The sequence below is a fragment of the Seriola aureovittata genome, chromosome 16 (genome assembly GCF_021018895.1).
Source record: "Seriola aureovittata isolate HTS-2021-v1 ecotype China chromosome 16, ASM2101889v1, whole genome shotgun sequence".
NCBI lineage: Eukaryota > Metazoa > Chordata > Actinopteri > Carangiformes > Carangidae > Seriola > Seriola aureovittata.
In genome coordinates this window covers 6,892,736-6,920,395 of record NC_079379.1, presented here as the reverse complement: position 1 = coordinate 6,920,395, position 27,660 = coordinate 6,892,736, and the positions used below count along the sequence as shown (strand labels likewise).

Sequence of the window (27,660 nt, the reverse complement as noted above, 5' to 3'; positions counted from 1 at the left end):
TTTATGGAAGATGTTTTTCTCAGAGAAAATACAGGAGAAAATTAGACAAGGGATTTTAAGATTTCGATTTTTTTTTTCTGCAATGTATTTACTGTAATGTAGCCTACATTTACACTTGTTTAAATTTATGAATGACGGATTGTGTTAAATATAAACTCTGCCATGACCTACATGGATACAAATGATTCATGATGAGTGTGCGTGTGTGTGTGTGTGCGTGTGTGCGTGTATGTGAGAGAGAGAGAGAGAGAGAGAGAGAGAGAGAGAGACAGACAGATAGGGGAGGGTTTGTGTCCACCTTGTCTGGGTGTGTCCCTCTAAAAGCAGCAGGTACTACTGCCGCATTTCTTACTCTGCCTCTGCTGTGAAGACTTGAACCGCCCGGGATGGATCTGCTCACCTTTAAGCCTCTTCTGTTTCTGCTCCTTTTAATCGGTAGGAAACACACTTAATTGCACCGAGCTGAGATTTATATATTTTTTATTTGTATTTGTATTTTTTTTTACTGTCGCTTGTACATGGAAAATGTGTCTCCCTGGGTGTAGCCTGTTTGAATTCCTGCTGAAATGATATAAAATGATAATTATAACAGAGTAAAGAAAAGTTTATCTTTAAAGAGGAAATGGATTGAGGCTAGTAAATGACTTTTATAATACTGTATCATTCTTATCAAATTGTTTCCCCCAAGTTCTTGATCTGTCCAGCTCCCTCCAGCTCAGGTCTAACTTGTCCTTCACCTGTCTGTCCCTCAGGATGCTGTGTGGGGCAGGACATTCTGCCGGAGGGTCCGGTGGACGCAGTTGTGGGGAGAAATGTGACTTTGAAAACCCTGCTTAACAAGCCGCAGTATGTCTTTATAACCTGGAATTACAACGATGGGAGTGAACAGATTAATGTCGCCACCTTGGGTCCAAAAGGGACCAAAGTGGGAGAGCCTTATGAAGGAAGAGTGTCCATTGACGCGACCACCGGCGACTTGACCATGACGTCACTGAAGTCGGAGGACAGCGGGGATTATAGCATCAGCATACTGGCAGAAGACAGCACCACCAGGACCGCAGAGACTCAGCTCCGAGTTCTGAGTGAGTCATTTACCTGTGATGCTACCTGCAAAGGTGTAGGATTTTGCAGGATTCTCCCCCTCCCCCAAATGAGTGGTTTTGTGTTACATCTGTGCAGAGTTCAAAAGTGCCTCATAATTATTCATAAAGTTGTTTCAATTTTAGATTCTGGTGTTTACAACGTGTCTGTGAATCAAAATGACAGTTTTGATAACGTCTACGCTTCCTTTGAGACAGGGTTAGGCCCTTTTTAAGTTGTCAACGTGTTAAAGTAAGATGCTTTTTTGGGGCGAATTGATCAGTGGCACCTAGAAATCCAGAAAAAAAAGCTGTTTTGATTCTTGTTTTGTTCTCATAACGCCTCTCTGAAACTATTACATGTACAATTGCTAAATTGTTCAATTTCTAAGGCGGTTTGGTGCAGCTCGGAGGCGCAAAAGCCACACCTGTTACCGGTGTAGTGCCTTGGAGTGCTGATATCCCTCCGCCACATAAAACAATATTAAGTGAGCATTCATCGTCGCTTAGCAACCTCACAGAGCGAGGACTATATTCCTTGGCGGAGGAAAGAGAGATGCTCCTTTTCCTGGTGTCGAATTTATAATCCCTTGTTAGCTATTCCGTTTGCCATGTAGCCTGTTAACACTCCCGAGCTGCTGTTGTGAAATCACTGTACAGTCGTTCCTCCAGTAACAACAGCCATTCGTCCAGGGTTTCATTTCAATGAACAGATGTTCCCTGTGTGAGAGGTTGCGACCTTATTCAACAGCAAACACAGCAGCCATCAGCAGCACTGTTACACTGAGCGGCCTGAGGGCGTGGCTCTTGACTTGTTTTTTTTTTTTTCCTGGTGGAGAGTGTGTGTGTTTGCCTTTAGGTTCAGTTAAGGGGTGTTTTGTGTTCTCTTTAATACCCTAATACGCATGCTTTATGCCGAGTGACCTGAGTAATAGAAACTGCTTTTTACAGTGTTACAGGGCTGCAACTGATCATTCCTTCGATCACTGATTGATCTTTCAATTTGTTTGTGCAAATGTAATAATTGATCGATCTATAAAATGGTGGGAGTTTTGAGAAAAACAGTGAAAAATGCCCATCAGCGCATCATCTAAGAAGCTGGAACTGTGTCAGAAAAATAATTGATTTTTAAAATAAGTGCATTGATTAACTGGCTAATTGCTGGAGTAAATATCTCAGCTTGTTGACTCGGTGCTACCGTCAGTTTATTGAAAAAGCCACAGTCATCTTCGACAAGGTAAACGTCTCCAGTCTGGCTTGTGTCAACTACATGATGTCAGTTTGAATCTTTATTTATCAAGGGATGGTTGGCAGCGGAGTGGATTCATTCCCACTCAGGATCGACCAGTAAAAGCACGTCTGGCGAACACTCAGAGCGAAACCACCAGTGTCTCCGTGTCTGTTTGTTCCTGTTGCATCAGAGTGGATCCTTGATGTTCCTGCAGGTTCACAGTCAGATCTTAGAAAACTTCCACAACGTAACAACTGTGTGAGCTGTCAGAACTGGTTACCACTCCTTCACATTCTTCCCACACACACACACACACACACACACTGTTGCCTAATCATCATTAAACACACTGTTCATTTATAGTCGGAGCTCCAGGATTATTGAGAACGAGTCCAGCAGGTCTAGTCGCTGTAATTTATCTGCCGCCTTCACTCTCCTCATTCAAATGTTCATATCAGAGCACAATTAGGATTGTGTGAAGAAAATGTCAGGCAGGTTGTTATATCCTCCACCCCCACAATTAATCATGCCTCCATTCACTTTGTTATGAGATTTCATCATGAACACTAACTTCACTTGCTTTAATCTCAATGGAAAAATACAGTGTAAAACACCTGGACAGCCATTTGTATTCAAAATTGTGCAGTTTAGTTGGTGTTTGTGGATCCATTTCGTTTTGCTGTTTTGTTAATTTTTTTCTTTTTCTACTCAGCTACTGACAAAATGTCGACAAAATGGTGGAAAATTTTGCACTAGTGCAAAGTTCACAAAATAAGCTAAATACCAACTGTAAATTTTAGGTTTTTGTGTGTCAGAAAAATACCTTTATTTTGTCGCTAATCTTTCTCTTATACCGCAAGCTCTCAGATAAGAACTGGTTTTCAGTGTCTTCCGGGTCATTTAGACTTACTATAGTTCTATGGTGTGGCCACGAGATTTGATTATTTTAAATTTGGTTGGTGAATGGATCCATGTGCTAAAACACACATGAGCCTACTGTTGCAGGTGGGAAGTAAATATAGTGAATGTATTCAAAATTGAGATGGCAGCAGCTGCAGATTGTGTAATCAGTTTTTCTAAAAGTGTAATCTTTTGCAACGCATTTAATGGAAACTCACCATTGGACATTTCTTACTGAAATGCATCTTGGGAGCCGTGCTTGACTTCTCTACTTCAATTTTTATGTCTGCAAGCTTCTTGTATCTTTGACTTTTTATCAAAGAACCAGATGCTTTCACCCCACAGATGTTCATCTTTTGTCTTTTGAGTTTCCTGACAATTAATTACCATTAAGGAGAGAAACCCGTCAGTCATCTAACACTGTCTATGAGAACATGAGGCCTGTTGCTAACAAAGGCCGGGTAACAACAAAAAACAACAACAATAGCAACAACAACAACAACAACACGTGAACCTGCACAGAATCTCACAAAACAAAAACACTGTTTTTAACTTGCTTCTACTTTTAATGTGAAACATCTGTACAGGAAGTGATAAGTTTCACTGACAGTAGCTTAACAGTGAGCCAGAAAAAGAAAAAAAACGGCAAAGTGGAACCTACTCCAACGACTCTTGACATGTTCTTCTACTGATGGAATTGGTGCTTTTGAAAATGTATACAGCAAAATATACTTTTAAATAAAGGGAAAATTAGAAAAAACAATAAATAAAAAGCCTCCAATACTATTTTTTTACATCATTTATTCATTGAGCTTCATGCCTATGGAAGAGCAACAATCTCCTCTCCTTTGGTCTCAGTCATGTTTTTTTTTCTCCCACATTCAATTCTATTGTATTGTTATACTGTTACAACCTTTTCCTCATTTCCACCAACCTCCCTGTGTCTCTGTGCAGAGCCCGTGTCTGAAGTAGTCATCGTGCCCAACATGCCCGAGGCGATCGAACACAACAGCACCGTGGTCCTGAACTGCTCCGCTAAAGGCTCCTTCCTCACATTCACCTGGACTAACGGCACCGCCCCCATCATGGACGACGGCAAACGGCTCACAATTAAAAATGTCAGTTTTTTTTTTTAAATCTCATTTTTTAAAACTCTGTGTGCTGTTCACTGAATATAAACTGTGTAGGTTTACCAGAAAACTTTTGCTGGGTGCTTTTAACGTAAAGTATGCAGTAACTGATGTAGTTCCTCCTTTGGTTTGTATCACAGGAGGAACTGTCCAGCACACTGACCATCACAGGTGTACTCAGGTCAGATCTGGTCGGCCCTATCTACTGCTCAGCTGCTAACAACCTGGAGAAAGAGAAGAGTGCACCCTTCAACCTCACTGTCTTCTGTAAGTACTGCACCCACATTGCTAGTTTTCTGCCTGGTGACTCCTCCCACACAGGAAGTGACAAGTTTGAACTAAACAGAAGAGCATGAGCGGTGATAGCCTCCAGGAAACATCAGCTACCAGATATCCATATCGTTGTTTTTCTTTTTTTTTTTTTGCTAAATACTCAGCCACTAATTAATTAAATGACTTGTTAACTCTTGTGGGTGGTGACTATGTAATGTCATAGTTTGTGTCATTATGCCCACACTATTTTATTGACAGGTGATCTCTGGGATCTCTCTAAAAGAGTACTCAACTGATTTATCATTTCACTCCCACAGCACAGTGGGACTCTTAATGGACAGTTAAAGGAGCTGCTTATTTGTTTGCATTTGTAGCAAACCATAGGTGTGAATTTTGATATGTATCATAGGCTGCAAGTGTTTGTTGCCCAGATTCTGGCGAAAGTCTAACCTTTTTTTTTTTAAGAGGTGCCAAAACTTAATTTGCACATAAGAAATGTCAAAATCTAGTTTTGTAGATTGATATAAGAAATACTGGTACAGATTCCTACTCCCCAGAGGATGAACCATTTACATTTAAATGACCTCATGACCTTTCATCTCGCACCACCCTCTGGACACACTTTACATTTTTTATCACCATTATTTGTAAGAAGTGATTAGCGAGCTGTTCCACTGTCACCATCTTGGCAGTGCCTGACTCTGCCTAACTCCCAGCTAATCCAAATATGGGCAAAGAGGTGGGGCCTGTATGGAGCCCAGACTTCTGTGCATGCTGGTTTGTGTCAAACATACACTCACCCACCTGTCACTTTAAGTGGCCACGCCCTCAATTCTGCATAATATTAAACCTTAATAAAATGTTAACAGGTGAGTTATATAAAAATTCACCCCAGGTACAAGTTGACATGAGGAAAAGGAAATTAGCTACAGAGACCAAAACAGTTTTTTGTACCAGGCTGTAAACATGTTTACTTCTGCTGTAAAGTTGGACATTTTAACATGGCAGCATTAGAAGAACTGCAGTTTGTAGCACTTCACTGTTAAAGTGAAAACTCCATTATATTTGATTGTTAAAGAACCGTGACTTAGATACACACTAGAGAGTTACGTTGTAGAGTGTAAAAATACGTTTTCTCAGGTGGACAAATTATTTAACGGAGGCATTGTCTCTGGATTACCTCAAACCTACAGAGAGTAGTTTGACATTTTTGTCCTACAGCAGACACAAACTAATACGGACATATCTACAATGAGCTCATATCGGCTGATACATTGGTACATAGTTCTTTTATTAAATAAATCCACCCTCATGGTGGTTTGACAGGTAGAAGTTTACCCACAGATTTGTTTAATCTGAGGTGTAACTCTTGCGTTACTTTAAATGCTGCACTTCACTGACTGAACTCCACGCCCTTTTCACAACAAAGACATGAGTCAGCTACTGTCACTGCTTCACACCTCAGCAGGTCATCTGTCCTGATTCAAGGCCTTTTACAATATTTCTGGATCCACTACGATGGCGACTCAGATTCCTGAAACACTTGTATCCACTGTGACTGTGGTGTGTGTTTGCAGGGCGCTCCCTCTCAGTCTTTGCACTGTGACTAAAACCACAGTGTGTACATAGTGTCTTGTGCTTCCACTCCTTCAACATGACTAACCTGAAAGGCAGTGAAACCACACCGACCGCTGGTTAACTCTGTTATTAATTAATCAAAAGCTTACCCCGGCAGCTCAGGAGCGTTTAATCTGGTCAGGCTGTCTCTGAAAATTTAAGTCGTGTTTGAATCCAGTGAACACTACAACCTGAGGATGTGCAATGAAATGTATTTTTACAACATGTTGCATCTTAAAAATGAATTTAAAAGACTTTAATCACAAGAAAAGGACAAAAAAATACATAAAACATGTTTTAAAACATTCATAACATATATATGATAATACTATTTTCCAGTAAAATATCCAAATATATGTTTAGGGAACTTAAATAATTTAAATATCCACACAGAAATAAAAAATAAAAAAAACCCTGCAGGCTTGTATTGACGGTCTTCAAATTTGAAAACAAAATGCTGCAATAGAGACTATGTTCCAAGTATTTGATCAGTAGCAATAATTCACAGTTAGCTGTGCATTTATCAAACAATAATGCATGTCGAAGAGGATACAAATCTCCATTGTTTGACATTATTTTTTATAATTGCACTGGTTTGAGATGATTATTTTCTTGCTTGAAATGACTATTTACCTGTCGTCACAAAAAATAGACGGTATTTTTATATTTTGTACTGTGCTCTTTCAATGGAAACTTTGGAATGATATTACTTAAAAAGCAGTATGAAAGGAGCTTCTGGTTATATTTTGAATGGATCAGTATCGGAAAAACAAAGCCAATTGAAATTCAGCCCTATCTTTACTGTCTTCTACTGTGTTTTAAAGTGTGTCAGTAACATGAACACAATCACACTCAGCTGTGTTGTCCTCTGGAGTGCTGCCTTCTCTTCTGACTTTAGGGTTAGGGTCAAAGATCATTTGTGAGGGAAGAAGCTCCACTCTGGTTGTACAGTGTTTCGCATCAACTAATTTTGAATCAGGACCTTCAGTGTTTGGATCAAAAGAAGCTCATGAAAATTAAGGTGTGTCAGGTTTGGTATTTTGAATGTGTCCGATACAGATTTAATCAGCTTTTAGGTAAATACAAGGATCAGATTGGACTAAAAGAACTGAACTGGGATCAGGTCCAAATAAACTTGTTGGACGCTTCCACTGAGAAGCTGTAGCGTAGTAAAGGCAGAAACCAGCCAATGTCTTGGCTGTGAGGATTAACTGTTTGTATTGAGTTATCACCCCTCTCCACTTGTTGTTGCTCCACAGACGGACCAGATACAATCACCATCAGTCCTCCGAGTCCTCCCGAGTTCATCCAATCCGGCGCCAACTTCAGCCTGTCCTGTTCAGCGAGCTCCAGCCCACCCGCCACCTTCACCTGGTTCCACAACCAGCAGCCGATGGATGCGTCGGGTTCCGTCCTCACTCTGAAACAGATCGAGGAACAGGGGTTAGGGAAGCAGACGGAAGGATACACATGCACGGCTATAAACGCCAAGACCGAGCGCGCCGTCTCCTCTCCTGCTGTTTCCTTCGCTGTGATGGGTGAGTGTTTGTGGCAGCTCCATAAATGTGTTTATATGGTTGAATGGCCTTGAGCTGGTTCAGATTCACACTCTCCTCAGGATGAACTGATCAACTGACTTTTCATCTGACACCATCATCGGGTCAAAAGTTAAATTTTTAGTCATAAATAAGCAGCCTGATGTGTGTAGAGGTGTGTGTGTTTGGTTTGTTCAGTCGCAGCCTGATGTCATTTGCATGTGATTTAATGAAGGTACACACACCGGCCGGCCGTGTGTAACGTTGCCAAGCTTGGCACTTTTCCTATCAGAGACTACAGGAAGTTAATGAACTGAAGGAGCTTAAAGCAGCTATGGGCGACAGACACTGGAACAATCACTTGTATTCATTTATAGATTGAATGCAGACTGATTTACAGACATTCCTGCTTTAAAAAGCTCTAATACTGATATGAAAGTGTATGAATTTGATCATTTATTAACATTTTAAGCATTAATTTGTTCGCTCTTGTTGATTAAAGTAGCAGCAGAGTGACGTTGCGCCAGAATCAGATCTCTGATCTCAGCCCAAGGACACATTTGACTCCAAAATACCAACAATACACTTTATGATTCAATGTTTGTTCCTCACTTCCAATCTGTGCACGGTTCGCTGGACACCAAAATACCACACAGAGAATTTTCAAGGTCATAACCAGAGGCCACTGTCTCTGTCTCTTCACGGTCTTTCTCACTTGCCCACTGCCTATCTCTAACCTTGGTTAGCCAGCTGGTAGCTGCTGTGTACAAATAACAATCACCAGCCAATTAACTTACCAAAAGCTTCAGCATAATTTTATATATAATATTTCAAGACCTTGGTGGGGAGGCTAATCCACCCCCCTGGAGACCCCATATTTTTAAGGTTTCACAGTGCTGCACAGTATGATACCTCAGTTATATCTGAAAATGGCCACAACAGAAAAGAATGTTTTAGCATCAGTGTGAACACTGGGTCATAAAGAGTTAAATCTGCAGGAGATGCAGCAAACGAACAAAAAAAATTCAAGATGACTGACTAGAAAACTGACATGAAAATTATTTTAGCTGATAATGACTATGAGCAGTTTCTATGGCTGCAATCTATAGAAAATTATTTATAAAAGCAACATGAATTGGAGATTTTTTAGGGACATTAGATTTTAACAGCTCGGCTGAATAAAACAACACAGTTTTGTCGTTCAGAGAGAGGCAGAAGTTGACTGAAACCCACTGAAACAAAGCAGACTGAAACCTTCTCGTTTCTCTGTGACATACCTCCGAGGCACGAGACTGATAAATGGACTCACATTAGTCATAGAATCTGCTGGTGACAGGTCCACTACATACAGCAGCAGCGACCCACGGCGCATGCATCAGATTTTACCTGGGAGCTGCTGAGACGGTGTGAAACTGTGCTGTCTGTAATTACTGCCAAGGAATTTTCGCTTCTTGTTTTTGGTGGACGTTGTTTTCAAGTTGGCGGCAGACCAACTTGAACATGTACATGTGTGTGTGTGTGTGTGTGTGTGTGTGTGTGTGTGTGTGTGTGTGCGTGTGGTCCAGGGATTACTCATGTTATGGGGACCCAAGTCTGTTTATGAGGACAAAAAGCAAGTCCCTATGACGTAAATCCTCAAATGTTAAGGTGAAGACATGTTTTAAGGTTAAAGTAAGTCACCAAGAAACCCTGTGTGTCTGTGTGTGTGTGTTTGTGGAGAGAGAGAGAGAGAAAGAGAGAGAGAGAAACCTGCTGGGTTGGAAGATGGTCTTACATTTTGCCCCGAAGAGTTTCTGTTTTCTTTCTGAATGATAAGAGAGGGGGAGGGGGAGGAGAAGTTATACTTTGTTGTGAAGCACTTTGAACTACACCCCCTGTATGAAAGGTATCATATAAATAAAGTTAATTATTATGATTATGAAAAAGGAAAAGGCAGTGAACTTTAAAGTGTAACATGACCGACATCACAGCAGGAGATGGGTGTGAGCTACAGTGCATTCAGACTCATACAGTATGTGTTTAGTCCACTGACCTGCACCATATGAACTGTAGTTAGAAATACAACATCATGAAACTAACTGGTGTTGCTGAAACAAAGTAGTTAAGCAGCTGAGATGTTCTACCCACTAATAATTGTCATTATGGGAAATGTAGGATCCAGTTGTTTTGAGGCTCGACTACTGTAAATTCTGTTGTTCATGTCTTATAAAGCAGGTCTAGGTTCTACATTAATACTGTGAAACCAGAGAGGAGACTGAGCCTCTCTTCTGATTGGATGACTGTTTTCTCACCGACCTGTTGTTACTAGAGCCCCAGAGAGGTCTGAGAGAGGAGATGTAAAACTACATTGAGATGGTTTTTGGTTCTTAAAACCACAAATATATCTTCTTATGGATCAACACTTCAAATGAAACACAGGAGAAGTGTAAAATATGGGACCTTTAAACTATTTCTTATGAATCTCCCAACTTTATGGTGCAGTATTTAATCACTGGATTACTCCTTTAATGTCGGCCTTTGACTTTGAATATGAAAATAACATCTCTCGTTCCCATACTGTGTACAGAGCCCATCTCAGGTACCACCATCACCGGTCCAACTGCGACCCTCATCGCCGGCAACAGCACAGCAAACATCAGCTGCCATGCGAAGGCCGGCACCGTGAAGACCAGGACCTGGCTGAAAGATGGCAAACCTCTGACTGCCAGCTCCCACCTGGTGTTCTCTGAAGACATGAGCTCAATGATGATCAGCCTGCTGCAGAAAGAGGACAACGGAGAGTACACGTGTCAGCTCGTCAACCCCGTCAGCACTGACACAGCCTCCTACAAGATGGTGGTCAACTGTGAGTGTTTGTATTGCTACAAGACCTGAAGGCATTTATGGAGGTGGATTTGTTTTTCTTGACAGTTTATAGATAATGAACCCTCTTTTATTTCCACTCTGTGTCCAGACGGTCCTGAACAAGCGGTGGTGAAGGGTGAAGGGGCCGTAGAGGTGAACGACCATGTGAAGCTCACCTGCTCCGCGATGTCCATCCCACCCGCCAACTTCAGCTGGAAGTTTAACGGCACAGTGACCGGCGTGAAAACGGCGCTGTACACCATTGAGAAAGCCGTTTACAAAAACACTGGAACGTACATGTGTGAGGCGCTAAACGCTGTCACCGGCAAGACCACCACGCACACCTTCAACCTGTCTGTCAAAGGTGAGATACACACACCGTCACCTGTATCAACTGCAGTTCAACATCAGTGCAGATCTAGTCTTTAGAAAGGAACCACTGGGCTGCAGCTGCATGCTGATTTACAGCAGTAGACTTAAATGCTCTGCCCACAGATGACAGAAATACTTGTTTGTCTTACGTCATCTCACCAGTTAAAAGAGACTTGACCAGTTCATGACTCAGCTGCAGTGTCCTGCGCTAGTTGTCATTTGTTTATCACATTATGGTACCTGCCATGGTACAAAAGTATCTGGTGCCAAACACAGGAAACTAAATGTCATGATTCCCATCAGGCTCTGTACTCAAGGTTTTTGCTAATGTTAGCATATTACAATCCTGAATAAAGTGCTGCAGGGATGACGTATTTTTGTAGGCTAACCCTGATGATCATCACCTGTTCACCCTAGTTCGCTCGACAAAAAAAGCACAGCTGAGCCTAACACTGAGTCTGAGATGTCCTACAAGGGCCGTCATAAACAGGATGAACCCTGTTGGTTAAGGCAACGGGGTCTCTGTGAAATAAATGTGCCAGGCAGAAAACATTTGGTAAGGTTTCTGCTTTTTTAACTGCAATATTCAGTTTCAGTTTTCACACCAGCGAATAGCAGCAGTGTGACTATATCATGCTGGTTTGTTTCTCTTGAATCTTTATAGTGATGCCTCATATAGATTATCATGTGGGTATGCCAAGAATCAGCATTGGAGATCATTTCCACATAATTACTCACCAAACTGCTCCCTTCAATCAGATTGAGCCATGTTTCATTTCCTCTGTGTGGTTTCTGTTCTGAGCTCAGTGAAACCGCCCTCAAACATTGCACACGGTGTTCACAGGGTCCTGTTCAAATACATTTCTGTCTCTCCCCCCACCCCCCACCCTCCCACCCCACCCCATTCACCTAGATGGATCATGATTTTGAATTTAAAGTGAATTTATATCAGAGTGATTCCTCACACGATCATATTAAATGATGTTGTTTGTGTTGTTTTTGCAGAGGAGGGAACGTTGGATGAAGGTCTGTCAGACGGAGCCATCGCCGGAATCGTCATCGCCGTCCTCGTCGCTCTTGCCGCCGCCATCGGGTTAATCATATACTGCCGACAGAAAGTACCGTAAGTACTCTGTGTTTTGATATACGTGGAGCTGGGCCTTCAGTCGCGGCCATGTAGATGGGTTGGAATGCAGAACATGCCTCCTAACTAAGGCAGTAGACTTTCAATCTGGTTTTTGGCTGAAACTATACTTTAAGCCGCAGCAGGGTACGCAGTGATCTTCCTGTTTTTTTATTTTTGGATTTTATTATTTAGTTTTTGGGGGAAGAAACTCCCACACCTTCCCTCTAGGGTAGTTTCCTGCCTCCGTGATAAAGACTGGCTCACAGTCGACGTTCCAGCTTATCCCAGAAGTGTTGGGTGGGGTTGAGGTCAAGTTCCTCCGCACATCACTAGGAAACCATTTCATTGGCTTTGTGCATGGGGAAACTTTCATGTGGAAACAGGAAAGAGCCACAACTGTCAGTAAGATTTCCTGTAAGTGGAACAACAAAAACTTCACCAAAATCAAGACCTGAAAGTGTCCATATACTTTTGGCCAAGGACAGAAACAAGATTTTGGGTGTGTTTGAATCTGTCGTAAACTTCCTGTTGTCAGTGAGGAATGCATGATTTACAATTTTCGGTCATTTCTTTGCTGCTGTTTAACCTCATTTCATGCTTCAATGTTAAAGGACTGATTCGGTGTGTGTGTGTCCGTGCGTGCGTGTGTGTCTGTAGCATATCTGTCGTTTTCTGTCTGTCTGTATCTGAGACATGTAAGCCACTTCATGACCTTCGAGGAAATTCTCCTCATTCCTCTCGCGCCTTGGCGTCTTGCAACATGTTAAACTAATGTACACACACAGTCTTGCACACACACACACACACACACACACACACACACACACTGTAGTGCTGCTACACCCTTCGGCACAACTGCAGCAGTAACTAACTGTCACGTTTGCACCATAATTTCCCCTCTTCAGAAATTCTGTTTGTCGTGTAGAAAATGTCTGTGAACAGAATCCAGCTCTCGTCTCGACAGAGCAGCGGCACTGAAAACACTTCTTCAAAGAAATGTCAACAACAAAAGGAAAAAGTTCGCAGGGCGTCCCAGTGGACGATTATCAGGATTCCTCAATGGTAGTTCAAGGGAAAAGCTCAGTCACACTGACTGAGTCTCCACCTCGAGTCGTCTTTGTTACACCTTAGAGTCGACGACAGTCCATCCTTCCCGAACGCGATATCTCCGTGCACTCATTCATTTGGATTCGAGGACGAACTGATTACATTTTGGTGGTCAGAGGTCAAAGGTTAAGGTCACTGTGACTCATAACTCATGAATTCAATTGTGTCACAATTAAATGTCTAACAGGAAAAAAATGGTGCAGTGATGGTGTTTTATATCCAAAACGTCATAGGTCAACTTCACTGTGACATCACAGTGTTCTGTAAAAACACTTCTTTAAGTCCTCAGTTCATGTTACAGCATCTGAAACCACCTGTCTAACAGCATCGGTCTGACAATCACAATCACACCGTCTTCACACAGTGACTTCAGTCTCTGCTGTTATCCCTGTCTACACAATTAATTTCCATTGTATGATGTATTTTATTTGAAGCATACTACTGAGAACTTTACTCTGTCTTCTATTCAGAAAAACACTGTTTTCACTCTAAGACATGAGGTGAAAACAAGACAAATACTTGAGATTCAAAGTTTCATTCTTGACCTTGTTGGGAAAACTGTCTCAGTTATAATGGAATTGCAGACGTTCAAATTTCAATTTTTTTACCTAAAAGCACTGTTGACTGAACAGCTGAGGTTTAAAGCTCAGTCTTGATCCTGACAACAGCAGTTTCTGTCAGAGTCTAAGAAGGATGAAAATTTGGACGCCTACAATTTCATGACAGTTGGACAAACTCCATCATGATGTAGTGAAAAGCTACAGAACAGCTATTAAAAAAAAAAGATGGAGATTTTCCTACAGACTCGGACTCCAGTTGGAATTATTTGACAAAAATCAGAAGTTGAGTTTAACCCATTGCACAAAAGACCTTAGCAACCAAACTAAGGGAAAAAAACTAAAGGTACCGTTGACTCTATCAAGATAAAGGAATAAAACCTGACATTGTAAGGTCACAAAGCTTTTATCCTGGAGGTGAGAATGAATTGGCTTCAGTTCAAAACTTGTATTTCTAAAGTCTTTCCAAATGAAATTGCAAAATGAAGACTTCAGAGTCCGCTCAGACTTCCCTAACAGCGACCGTTGCAGCTGCATTAAGTAACAGATCGTGACGAGCAGCAGCAGAATGCATCTCTTCAGACCTGAACGCCACATTCTTCCCAAGCGGCGGCAGTGATGCAACCCTGTCAGGTTTCAACACAGTGTGGAGCACAACAGGAAGCTGCCTCCTGAAACAAAGACATGAGTCACTGACATGCCTGGACCTCCCTGACCTACCGTATCAATCTGAAACCACAAGTCTCAAAGCAGTTCGTGAAGCTCTGGTCACAGGACATTTACGTCTTTATCTTTTTTTCACATTTATTCTCCTTTTTAATCTTCATTCACCTCCTCATCCTCTTTCCCTGGAACTCACGTTGGGCAATAGTTGATCATCCTCCTCCTTGGTGATTCAGCAGCTGAAACAGGACTTTTTAAATATGAGCATGAATATGTTTTTTCAGGTATGCAGTGGTGATGAAGCCGAACTCAGATCAGACAAAGCTCTTAATAAAATCAAAATTTAGTCCCGGTCATAACAGTATTGATTAATCTGCAGATTATTCTCTTGATTAGCCGGTTAATCAATAAGCCTATAAAATGACGATAGTGGGAAACGTTTTGGGAGGTCATGGTGATGTCTTCAAACGTCCAAAACCCAAAGAAGATGAATGGTCTTGTGATATGTGTTTTCAGGTGTGATAGTTCGGACGGAGACCGTTTCTGATACGAGTCCAGAACGGTCATCTGGAACGGGGTCGTTTTTGTTTTAAAATGTAAACATAGTTGTGCGGATGTAGCCTGAATTAATTTACTGGTCAGTCGGAGGTTGTGTCCATATTTCCTGCAGCTTGGCTGGTTGGCCGAGGCAAAAAAACAAGGGGTGGTAATTCTAGTTCTCTCTTTGAAAACATCCTGGAAGACTTTCCTTTCTCTGAGCTCTGAGGGTGTGACTGTTAAGAGACCCCTCCCCCCTCTAGGTGTCAGGTAGAGCTGGTGGTGGATAGCTGTAAAGCACCTCTCGGGGGCCCCTAGGGGCCTCGAATTGATTGACTTAACTGTCCCGCCGTTATTTTTTACCCTCATCGTCATCATCATCACTGTCAGACGGTGTCAACGCTGATGACAGGAGGCCTTTGTTCTGTGGTGGGCCTCCATGTTGGTGTTGTTAGTGGGGGTGTAGGTGAAGGATCCAGACTCGCTGTGTGTCAGTGACAACTGAAGTCGATGGTTTGGGGTCAATTTTAGATGTTTAGGGTGAATTTAAAGCTGAGAGGAGACGTTTGGATTTTTCTCTGACAGTGACGTGCCAAAGCAGGAAGTAGAGGAATAACAAGGCTAAGTTGGAAAGACAATGAGGGCTGGACTGTAACTTTAAGCACATTAAGATGTGTGTGTGCGATAACCTGCAAACACACACACACACACACACACACACACACACACACACACACACACACACACACACAGCCTGACAGACATCCGGTTGGCAGACGAGCATAAAGAAAAGCCCTCAGGACGTGTTGACAGCAGAGATAAAGACACAGATACGAGTACAGAAACCTGCATTGCAGCTAAAATACAGGTGTAGTTTTTGCTGCTGCTGTGACTTCAGGAGGTACAGCAGGTTGTACACTAATCAGAGGGTTGGTGGTTGGATCCCCCGGCTCTTCTAGTCCAAATGTCTCTAAATTTCTCCCCACAATAAATGAGATGTCTGGTCTTATTCTGTATTTTATTCATTTGGCTGATGCTTTTGTCCCTCAAATTCACACAAATCAGCAACCGTGTTTTGCTCACACACATCCGCATGTGGACATGAGGAGCCAGAGACTCCAACAATGATTGACTGCGTGGGTTATTTTTTTTATAACTGAACCAAAGTAGTTAATCAAAGCAGATTATCATGTTTACGCCACGGCCACTTGATGTGTCTTGTTTATTCATGTTTGGAGGGAGTGTGCTCACAAAATATAATCTATGTGTGAGCACTTTTTAAACTGGGAACTGACATTAATCCTGTGACAAGCAGCAGAGTTCGACAGGTTTTCATTTTAAAACGGGACTTTCGCAGAAAAGTGACCTCACTACACAACAATGTCCTTGTCCTGAAGTTCTAAAGCTAAAACCGGTTTTCTTCGGGTTACAATAACACACACACACACACACACACACACACCCCTGTTGCAGTGCAGTATGGAAGAGCGACACAGATATATGTTCAGGAATCAAAATAAAGATCTAGTCTGCTGATAATCAAACTGGAGCCCGTATACTATCAGCTTTAAATAGGATGGAGGATTTAACAGATCCTGCAGCAGCTGCAGGTGCAGATGGAAATTCTCAACTTGTACAGGTCACTAAAACCACCTGACCCAGACGCCCGATTCACATCTGAGAAAATTTGTCCAATTCATGTCAGGGGAGGATTTAACTGATAAAATCAGCCAAGAGCCAGAACCACATTAATCAAATAACTGACAAATACACTACAGTGCCATGAAAGCTCTCTGCAAACAGTGAAGCTCAGTTGTATTTGCAGTGAAGTGTGGGAGTAATGTTAAGAGCAGCTTAAAGTAAAGAATCATATGTCTTAATTGGAAGCATGAAATTAAAGCTCCTATATTGTATAAAGGTAGATTTCTGTGTCTTTTTTGATTATAAAGCAGGTGTAGGTTCTATATTTATACTGTGAAAACAAAGTGCTTAATCCACAGAGAAATGCACAGAGCCTGTATTCAGACACTGAGCCATAAAATCAGCCGTCAGGACTTCTGTAACTTTGTGATGTCACAACAAGGCACTCACCACCTGTTTTTTTTTTTTGTTTTTTTTTGTTTTAACTCTATTACCGCACAACACCAAGCGGTCATTCCGTTGCTGGGGAAATGCTGCACAATCTTTGGTTGTTAGGAAGCCAATATATCACTGCACAGCCATCCCAAGGAGAGTCATATAAGAGACAGTCTACAATCTGTTACCCATCATTGTTCCGGCCATGCATCACTCAGAAAACAGCCAATCAGAAGAGAGGCTCAGAGAGCAACACAAAACGGCTTGTTCTTGCAAGCAGACAAGCATGAGAGAGATGTTATACTATACTGAGTTGCTTTTTGGTTCGTAAAACCACAAATATATGTTCTTATGGATCAAAACTTAAAATAAAACACAGAAAAAGTATAAAATATGGGACCTTTAAGGGTATGATTAACCATTATTCATTCTTAAAAGAAATTCTCCCCAAAAAAATGTTTTGTTCTCCAAAAACTTATGTTAGATATTAAATATTTAATATTTATTTGAAACTCTAAATGACATTAAAAACAAGTATCCTCTGACCAGTATGGCTGTAATTATGAGACTGGCCAAAATGGAAGCAAAAATAAACTGGGAATTCTACCACATTACAATTTAACCATCAGGCATAGGTCTGGAGACAACAGCTTACAAGCAACAACTGCCAATAAAAGGCTTAATCTTCACTGTTCTGAATTATACTGTAACTGTTGCTTTAGATAACTGGTTGTCCAAGGCCACTTTTAGCTCGTCTTTCCAAAGACGGAGCTGGGATGTTTGGCCAAGCAGAGCCAGAAGTAACAGGACACATATTTTCATATGTGACAGTGGGACTAAGTGTAAGACTGATGTTCTGCTGGTCAAAGGAACAGATAGAAGAGAATGATATTTTGGGAAATATTCTTATGTTCTTGTTGGGACGGAGACGAGAAGATTGAAACCACTCATGGCTGTACAGTGAATATGAAGCTGCAGCTAGCAGCTGTTTGCTTAGCTTAGCATAAAGACTGGAAAGTAGGGGGAAACACCTCACCTGGCTTTAACTTGAAATAACAAAGCCGCCTCCCTGCTGCTCTAAAGCTCAGTGATTAACATGTCGTATCCAATTTGTTTAAAAATGACAGTTCAGTTTTTGTTGGTTATCATCATGACACAGCTGCAGTACAGTTGTAGAACAGTAATATGACACACACACACACACTCTCCCCCCTCTTGTTGTTCGTGGCCTTGTCACCTAGGATTAAGTCGGGCTGTGTGGGTCTTGGTATTTTGAAAACAGTCTGACTGCATTCCTTAACTCTGTGATCCAGGGAGACTCCGCCCCCTCCCCAGTGACAGGGTGGGGGTAGAGACAGGGTGGGGGTAGGGTCAGGGGGGTGTTTGGGTGTGTCATGAAGTGTGTGTAGCTGCATGAGGTTTAATTTTTTTTTGTATGCAAATCCAGTTTTGGATTACAAAACCAGAATCCATCATCAGTATTTTCAGCTGTGTAACAGTTTGTAAACCTGTTCTCAGGTGAACTCACCTCTCCCTGGCTTCACTTTTAAACACATAACATTTAACATGGTGGAGCCGTCTTTTCTAATTGAGCTCATGTTGCTTCTAGAAGTTTTACTGAGTCCAGGTTTATTTATATTTATCTCCCAAAATCGTTTGAGATCAAATCTTAAACTTAAAAACAAAAAGATCATATCAACATGATCTCTGTTTTCAAAGGTCTTTTCAGTGCTTTCAACCACATTTCATTGTCTTTATTCAGCAAAGAGAGAATGTTTAGGTGTCATCATGTGAATTCAGTAATACTGAGCTTGACTCACATGATAACAGGTGGTTGTTTTGCTAATCGTTCCTGGTCGTGTCCAGGATCCTTATTGTTTTCAGGAGAATCTGAAGCTTTAGTTTCTAACATCCATGTCGTGACACAGTAATCTGCAAAACAACTGTGATTAAAAGCAGATATGAGTGGATGTTGAATTAAGATTTTTTTTATTTTTTCAAGATGAACATTGAAGCTTAAAGTTTTATTTTGGCTTTAAAGATTTGTACATTTGAAGCATGGTGGATTCCATTTTTCAGATGAGGTGAAATTATCCATCAGTTTACAAGAAAAGAAAGCCTCGGGTGGGAAACATTGGCTGACTTCATTCATAATCTTGCGGAGTTTATTTGAGCTGAACGTCAGTAGAGAAACTAGTTGACCTGCGGACTTGTGCTTCCTGTAGCTGCAGGGGAATCAGTCTGCAGCTCGAACAGACACTGTGGTGAGATCCTCATCTGCATCTTGATGAGGAAAAACTGGCCTGTCTTCACCCTGTCATTTACATGATGTATTCATTCTGTGGTTGTTTTGTAATTCGACTTGGCAGATAAAAGCTTTATTTTGAAATAATATACCGCTGAATATGACATGTGCATGTATATCAATAACCACGGTTAGATGTACTGGAAAACGTTAAGCTCCAGGTCAGAAAACTAGTCAGACTTCCTCTGCACAGTCGTTCATTCAAAGCCTTTTTTTTTTTGTCTCCTGCTCTTGATGCTACATTCAGAAAAAAAAAAAACACAAGCTGCCTTCTGGGAAATCCCGTTCACGTCACACCCCTCAGTGATAATTACAGGTTGGATATTGGGGAATTTTTGTTTGCAGGCTCCACATCTCCTACCAGCATTATTAGCTCCAGAAACAACTGACAAACCGGTCAGTGAAGGGCACATCGACGCAGGCAGATCTACTACTGAAAAGTAACAAGGTTTGAAAGATGAAACAGCCCTGAAACAACACGTTTCAGCCGTTTTACTTCCTGAATGTAACGTGATGTTCATCAAGAACTCACAGAAGCTTCACTACACATGACCTTTATTTTAACATCAACACAAAGAGTCTTTTTTACTGACCAAAACCGAAAGTCACCATGAGTCTCCACCTTCAATGGCAACTAAGCCAGAGCTGCTTGAACTGTTGGCTTAATGTTAGCTTAGCATAGCATCAGTAAATACTACTGGAGTCAACTGGACAAATTTACTGCATTTTCTCTGAAAAATGGAAAATAATTTGTGTTATGGTATAAAATGCAAATAAAGTGACTTTATTTGTAGCAAATTGTAATTTTCTAACTCAGAAAAAGCAGATATTGTGTTTAGCTCGTGTTCAGAGAAAGGTGACACATTGTTTCAGGGCTGTGACCTTTCACCACCTGGTTTCTCTTAGTCAGTCTGGTTCATACAAAAGAAACAGTTTCTGACTCTTAAATCCACTTGGCCTTGGCCTCAGTTTTTACAGTTTTACATCTGAGAATGGACGTCCTGTAACAGGAGGGTTTTTTTTTTTTCTGACAAGGGCGAGGCCTGCGTTTCACAGAATGGCAGGAATGTCACTGTCATGTCTGCACTCGTCTTCTTCAGCTCACGTTTGTGTCGCTCCTCGGCTCAACTGTAACCGTCTGGTTTCTCTTTAATCTTCTGGTTTTACTTTTATTTCTTTCCACTGTTTTTCTACCTAATTGAGCCTTCGCCTCAAATGATCTTTCAGTCATTTTCACCTCTTTTCATACTCTAATGTTCCACCAAGGCCGCCCCGAAACGATAGGCGATAAATATGCATTTGTTAGGGCTAGTGCTTTACAGAATAAAATGGGAAGAATGAAAATGTAAAATAAAAGGTTGAATACGAGGCTCAAAAAGTAACAAATCTTTATATCCTATGATAATAAGAGAAATTAAAGGGGGACTATGTATTTTTTGAGAGAAGTAATATCAGTCTTCCTGTTACAAACAAAAGGTTGATTTCATATGTAAAATACATAAAATACTTTCTTCTCAATCCATGAGAGCCTGTTTTGTCTATATCAAAATCCATACGTATGTAAAAGAATTTCAGTAAAATGTTGCGAGGGGCCCAAATATCATATCATGTGGCTCCAACCTGACATGACGGAGCCTCTCAGCTGTTTCTTTTCTGCCGCTGTGTAAACTTTTATTTTCCGAGGACGTGCCGTAAAGTGGATAAACAGCTGCAGGACAGTTTGTGAGTTCCAGGTTTCTTCTGTCGTTTGCCGCCGTCTCTTCCCTCAGCATCGATAACAGAGTCGCCACGCTCTGAAACGGTCTCACTTCTCTGCCTCTGACCTTTGACCTCTTACAGTGTTCCTTACCTTATTGCATTATTGGTGAACTTCAGTGACCTCTTTTCCCTTCAGAAGGGTCTGAACCCTGATGTTTTGTCTGCAGCTTGTCTTATCACCGGCCGCCAAAAAAATGTATCTCAGTTTCCAGTGATAAGATTCAAGTGATTCAACAAAAAGCTGTAAGGCAGGTGTAGATTTCCCTGACTCGCTCAATGCTGCTCTGAAGTCACACAGATGGTTTCATGAAAAGCAAATGGAAATGTCTGTGGAGCTCAAATATTTTGCAAGAGCTGAATCAGGCAGTGACTGCGTGTGAATACAGGAATCTGCAGCTCTCTTTAAATGAGAGGGAATATTAGTGAGCAGCACTTCAAACCCTGTCATGGCTGCTTTAACCTCGTAGGGGTCCCTGTGGGTCCCTGAGCTCAATATGAACTGAAACACATTTTGACAGAATCCCTGCACCAGACCAGGACCATGAGCTGGAGGAATGGAGGAGCCGGCGTGGAGGCTGTCGAGGGGCCCCTGGAGGTTCAGAGGCCCCTGGATAGTGACTGGTTGCTGATGCAGCCCTGTCTTCACTTCATTTGACGCCTTAAATCCCTTAAAGCTCCAACGACTCAACGTGTTTAGACACTGACGGTGCTTCGGATGTCGAACATTGTTTTCTAAATTTGTAGTTGTCGAGTGGTCCGGTTGTGTGAGTGTGTGGTGTTTTCTTCCAAATCCCCATAATTGCTGAAACTCAATGACTTTGGGCGTTAAATTTTAATTAATAAACCCCCGAAGAGAAACCTGACGTTTGAGAACTCCGTCTGCTTCTTGTTTTCTTCTTCCCCTTTTGGTTTCAAGCTCTAAACAGATAATCTGGCTGTGAAGTGGCTTTGAACATGGAGGCTCTGTGTCAACGTGTATGTGTGTGTGTGTGTGTGTGTGATGAGATGACATCATCCTGAAGGTGTGTCAGGCTGTCACACAGACAATTATCAAACCTAAGCAGTTTGGATCCAAAATAAAACAATATCGCTCCCGAAATCAAGTTTTCCTCAAACGCCTGGAGGTGGTTTGTGTTAATGATGAAAACATCGGTGAAGAAACAGGAGCTTTCACTCCACCTGTTCCTTAGCAATAACGCGTCATAGCGTTCATTAGTTTATCAGAGTTTGAACGTGACGTGTCTTGCTTGTGTCTCAGTGTCCGGCGTTGGCGTCACAGCTGATATGTCACAGGCTGTGTGAAGATCACCGTCCTCCCAAAGTGTCTTCACTGATAACGTGGTTATAACAAACACCAGAGCGAGGTCACGATGTGCTGATCACTGTTTTCTGTTGTGTTTTTCAGGGTCGAGTCGCCGTACTAAAGACGTCCCTGCACACCGGTGGTAAATATCTCTTTGTTCTTTTCATAATGTCATTTACATCATGTATCTGTTTGTATCAGTGATGATAATAATGAATCAGATTTTAAGTTCCTTCCATGTAAGATCACTTTACACACAGAAAAACAAACAAAAAAACTACAAAAAAGCAGCAAAGAAAATGTTGATTTGCAAACAAGTGGAGACAGTGCTGATGCTTTGATGAAAGATGAGCACAGTAAACTATGAAGATGCTAGTCGTGAAATACAAGAAAGTCACCGCACAACTGTTTATACACTTAACCACAAAGTAAAGAATAAGGTTTGTCGGTGGATGTGACAATTATTAATGATATACCGAATAAATCATTAGAAGGATTTTTTAAAAAAGTAAAAAAAATATATCAACTGGCTCATTGAATGTTCATGGTACATTAACGGCATTTATTTCACATTCATCTTATTTTTAACAAATCTCATGACCGTATTCTTAATCGAACAAGCAGCAGGAAACAGTGCATTTGTTCGGGACTATTTTTAGCAGCGGATTTGATGACAAGAGGAAAAAGTTTGAATATCGTCATCGTCATGAAACGACAGAAAATTTGTTTTGGGATCTTGGCGTACCTGAAGAAGCTGCTGTTGCTGCTGTGTGGGTGTGTGTGGGTGTGTGTATGTGTATGTGTGTGTGCGTGTGTGTGTGTATGCGTGTGTGTGTTTTTGGTCAAGTCTGTGATGCTTGAAACAGAAGCTGTCTCCACTTGGTTAAGCAAACAAAGCCTGGAGGGTGTGTGTTTGTGTGTGTGTGTGTCTGGGTGTGTGCATGTGCGCGCGTGTGTGTGTGTGTGTGTGTCTGGGTGTGTGCGTGTGTGTGTGTGTGTGTGTGTGCGCGTGTGTGTGTGTGTGTGCGTGTGTGTGTGTGTAGAAGCAGGGTCACACTGTAGCTTCCTGTGTGTGTTAAAGTATCTATAAGGAGTGTGTGCGCGAGAGAGCCTTTGAGATAAGACTGTTGATTGAAAGTGGAGCCACACACACACACACACACACACACAGTCTGTGTGTCTGAGCCCTGCAGCAGCTTTTCACGTGGTCACTGACAAACCTTTTCTTTGATGTCCCGACATGCGATGACAGACGAGCCTCGATCATACGCGGAAGCCAGACGACAAACATCAACGAGCTGCTGACATGTTTAAGATGCTTAGAATACTATATATACACGTACAAACTCTGTACACACACAACATGCAGTCAAATAAGAGCCGAAAAATGAATACAAACAGAGAGTAAAAGACAGTGCAAAGTATAAATGACTGTGACCACATGAATGAAACTTCAGGGCACCGGTAACTATGGTAATAATAAATCAGCTGAACTCAAACTGAGATATCAGGATGAATCTGGATATTTTAAGTCCGACTTCAACTTTTAAGTTCAGTATCAGTTTGTTCACTTTAATAGAAACAGTCTCAAGGTTTTTAAATTTAACATGATTTTTTAACGAACTGTTGTATTAAACAGTGTGTATCAGTCCTCAGCTAATTTTTGCAACAACTATTTGTTTATTTGTTTGTTTATTTGAAAAGAACAATGTTAATGTCAATGAACATCAGTACAAAACACATGATGTGAACATGCCGGACTGTAGCTATAAAGCTAATTTACATCCGTAGTCCCTCGGCAGGTAACATAAAACAAAAAAACATTACAAGTCACGATACACTACTACAAATATAAAGTACTGGTCTGACTTAAGCCAGTGTTTGAGGTGTGTCTTAAAGGTGGGATATGAATCAATAATGAAGCAAAACACAGAGACAGACATGGCAGAATGTGCATGAAGTGGGACGAGCTTACAAAGACAACTAACAGGACATAAAGAAAAATTTGTGATTACATTGAAAATGAGAAATAGGAGGAAGAGAGGGACCAGGTGGAGTTGGATGGAGGTGTAGTCTGCTCCTTGGATACACTTTCAGCTCTGTTAACGTTTCCTTCTCTTCGCTTTCCTCAGGAGATCCGACCGTTTTGTTTCCCATGATCCATCTCTGCAGCTGGGAGGGAAGTCCTATAGGGGTCCAGCCGGTTTTTCCTGTGAAGCCCTCGTTGGACCAGCTTTTCCCATCATCCCCCTCTCTCTGCCTCTCTCTGTCTGTGCCTGACGAGGACAATGGAAACTTGATTTAACCCAAACGATGGATTCTATCAGCATTTGGATTATTAGCTGGAATCTTCACTGTTAATCTGATTTAATTTTTTTTTTTTTTTTTTTTTTTTCACCTTCACCTTCACCTTACCCACAAACCGTCACTGGATCATCCTCATCATCATCCTTCTCTTCTTCTCTTCCGCTCGGTGTAAACAGACGTTGTCCGTCACCTTTTGTCTGGATCACTGCTGAGAGAAACTCTGAGACGTTTCCTGATGGACTGATGGTTACAATGAGTGACTCTCTTTATCCTGCTGGAAACCTGATCACACACGCGCACACACACACACACGCACGCACGCGCACACACACGCACACACAGTAACACCATATGACTGTGGTGTCTGGGTGATCACACACATACACACTCAGGCCACACACGTAGACATTCAGGGGCTCTGGGTTAAAAAAAATACAATGAAAAAAGTTTTTGTGGTTTGATTTATCTCACTCTCTGTGCCAGGTGGGTGGAGTTTGCCTGATGGGGGATGCTTCAAATGCGCTGAAGGGTTTTCAAGTAAATGTTGTGATGCTTCTCTTTGCTCGACAGTGTCACCGGATCCAAAATACCTCAGTTTGTTCTGTGCTCACCACTTTGTACAAAGTCTTTTCTAACGCACCTGTTGAGCCGACTTAGCGTGTCTGCCATGTCTGTCTCCCTCCCTATGCAGCTGCTTTCCCCCTAATGTCTCTGTTGTTTCACTATGTCCGACAGAAGATTTCAACTCCTCTGAGCTTCCACCTTAAAACATCTGGACGAAAACAACATTTCCATTAATTTATGGCCATTTTTAACATGTGAACATAGTTGTGTAAAAGCCCTTTAAAGCCCCAGATTGTGGCAGTAATGCAAAACAAGATACCCCAATATAACATCCATCCATCCAATAATCATAATCAGTAAAAATTATTTTTATTATATTGCTCAAAACAAAGTTGGGGTACTTTATTTTGAAAAATGACTGAAACTATAAAATTAGAATAATCAAATAAGTAGACATGACACATGACAGTAAAACAATAACCACTAATGATAATAAAATTACACTATATGTTATATGAGTTCTTTTCTGAATACTTTACATGAAGTAGAAAGAAACTAAAACACACGTGCAGACTGACAGAGGACAGGAAATAAATAAATAAAAGCAGTTTTACAAAGCAGAATTTTTAGAGAGTTCTTGAATGTAGCACGATTAACAGAGGCAAACACCCCCCTCCCCCCGTGGCCCCTCATATTGGTACATTTTTCAGTGACATCTATAAATCCCTTCAAATCTCCCATAAAAACAAGTCGGGGCCCCTGATGACGTGTGCTGCAGCAAGAGTCTACCGATTGCCTGCATGTGAGGCGTTTAGGGGACATCTGTAAATTGTAGTGAGTGCTAGTAGTCTGCATGGGGGGTGGGGTTGAGATTGGTGGATTGGACCACCCCCCCCTCCAGAGTTCAGGATAGTCACTGACGCCTGGAGCTCAGGTGTGCTCTGGGAGGAGGGGATGTAAATTAAAAACAAAAGGGGTTCAAACGAAATTAAATTTTGTCAAACTCTTTTTATTAATTAGAATTGAGTTTTTGAAGTGAACATTTGTGTATTTGTGATTTGGCGAAGATGATTGTGTTACCTCGGAGAGCGTTACAGCTCCTATTCATGGTCCCACACCTGTTTAAATCTTCCTGTTTAAAGTGCTTGTAGTCAGTTTAACTCATGGAAACACATTAAAAGAGGACACTGTCCATGGGAAGTCTCCTTCCATCATCTGTCGGCTGTGATTCTGGCTTTCTTTCAGCTTTTTTTCCCTCTCACGCTTTACCTTCATCCTCCCCCCTTCTTTATGGTCCAGGATCCTCTTGAGTCTTTGTTTAAATCGTCCCAAGTCGTCCTCAGTGGAGGTGTGTGTGAGAGCGGGAGATAAATGTGTAAAGGCGGCACAGACAAGATCCAACACGCAGTGATGAGTCAGCGTGGTGAAGGTGAAGAAGAAAGAAAACGAAAGAAAAAAAAAAAAGTAGCGGGAAGGTGGTTTTTTTTGTGGGTGGAGACATTCTTTGAGTTTTGGAGGGAAAGTCTGGCGAGCTTCAGGGCGGTGCTAGCGAGTTTTATAAAAACTTTTTTTTTTACCACAATTGGACACAAGATATTTTAAACTAAATTCTAACTTTTTGCAGGTTAATGATAAATCCGTCAATCATCTGAAAACGTTAAAGAAAAAAAACCTCTCTTTGTATTATTATTTGAAGTTCAGCTTTTAGCAAGATCACATATCTATTCTTGAGTATTTTGTCATCAAACCTCAGATGATTTCTCCTGCGCTTTGAACTAATTGATGATTTTTTTTTTTCTTTCTTTGTGTGGTTGTTTGTGATCTCAGACTTCAACATGCACTGCAGTCTCTGGTGAGAAAGTATTTATTTTTGTTTAGTTAAAAAAAAAAAAAAAACCTTAAAAACTGGAGCTGAAGATCATAGTCGGTCTGCAGATCAGTGTTTTTTTTTCAATTTGTGTATTGTCACTCTGAATCCGTGCTTGAAAACGCTCACACTGAACTTTAAACAGCTTTTAAAATTAAAACGTAATATTCAATACATTTATGTGTCCAGTTTGGGACAACTTACACCATAAAACATATTAATAACAACATGTAAACAGATTTGTTGTCCCAAACAAAGCGCATTTATATGTTTGAAAACGACGGGAGCAGCCTTAAAGAGAAGCTGCCCTCATTGTAAATAATAGAGATAGATGTTCTACACTGTAAACTGTTATTGCCACTTTTTTTTTTTTTTTTTGATTGTATGTGGGGTTTTATTTCTCATCATGATAAAAACATTTTCTGAGATGCTTTCTTTTGTTTTATTAATGTTTACAAAAAGGTCCTGTACAAATCTGCAGAGATTTAATAAATATACCCTCAGTAAAA

General features: G+C 41.3%; 1 protein-coding gene across 1 annotated transcript; it reads left to right on the top strand.

Moving 5' to 3' along the window:
• The first annotated feature begins 273 nt into the window (after positions 1-273).
• si:ch211-264f5.6 (carcinoembryonic antigen-related cell adhesion molecule 6) lies at positions 274-27,660 on the top strand. Its single transcript, XM_056399940.1, has 10 exons — positions 274-435; positions 753-1,082; positions 4,165-4,328; positions 4,481-4,607; positions 7,490-7,768; positions 10,332-10,610; positions 10,719-10,973; positions 11,987-12,104; positions 22,516-22,555; positions 24,546-27,660. The coding sequence occupies exons 1-9, from the start codon at positions 387-389 to the stop codon at positions 22,532-22,534; spliced, it is 1,620 nt and encodes a 539-aa protein (XP_056255915.1). The 5' UTR covers positions 274-386; the 3' UTR covers positions 22,535-22,555; positions 24,546-27,660.

What these genes read in the sequence shown, in the direction of transcription:
- si:ch211-264f5.6 (XM_056399940.1), top strand. Translation starts at nt 387, where the DNA reads ATGGATCTGCTCACCTTTAAGCCTCTTCTGTTTCTGCTCCTTTTAATC. An exon ending in TGTTTCCTTCGCTGTGATGG is followed by an intron (nt 7,769 to 10,331) that starts GTGAGTGTTTGT and finishes TACTGTGTACAG; the next exon opens with AGCCCATCTCAGGTACCACC. An exon ending in CTTCAACCTGTCTGTCAAAG is followed by an intron (nt 10,974 to 11,986) that starts GTGAGATACACA and finishes TTGTTTTTGCAG; the next exon opens with AGGAGGGAACGTTGGATGAA.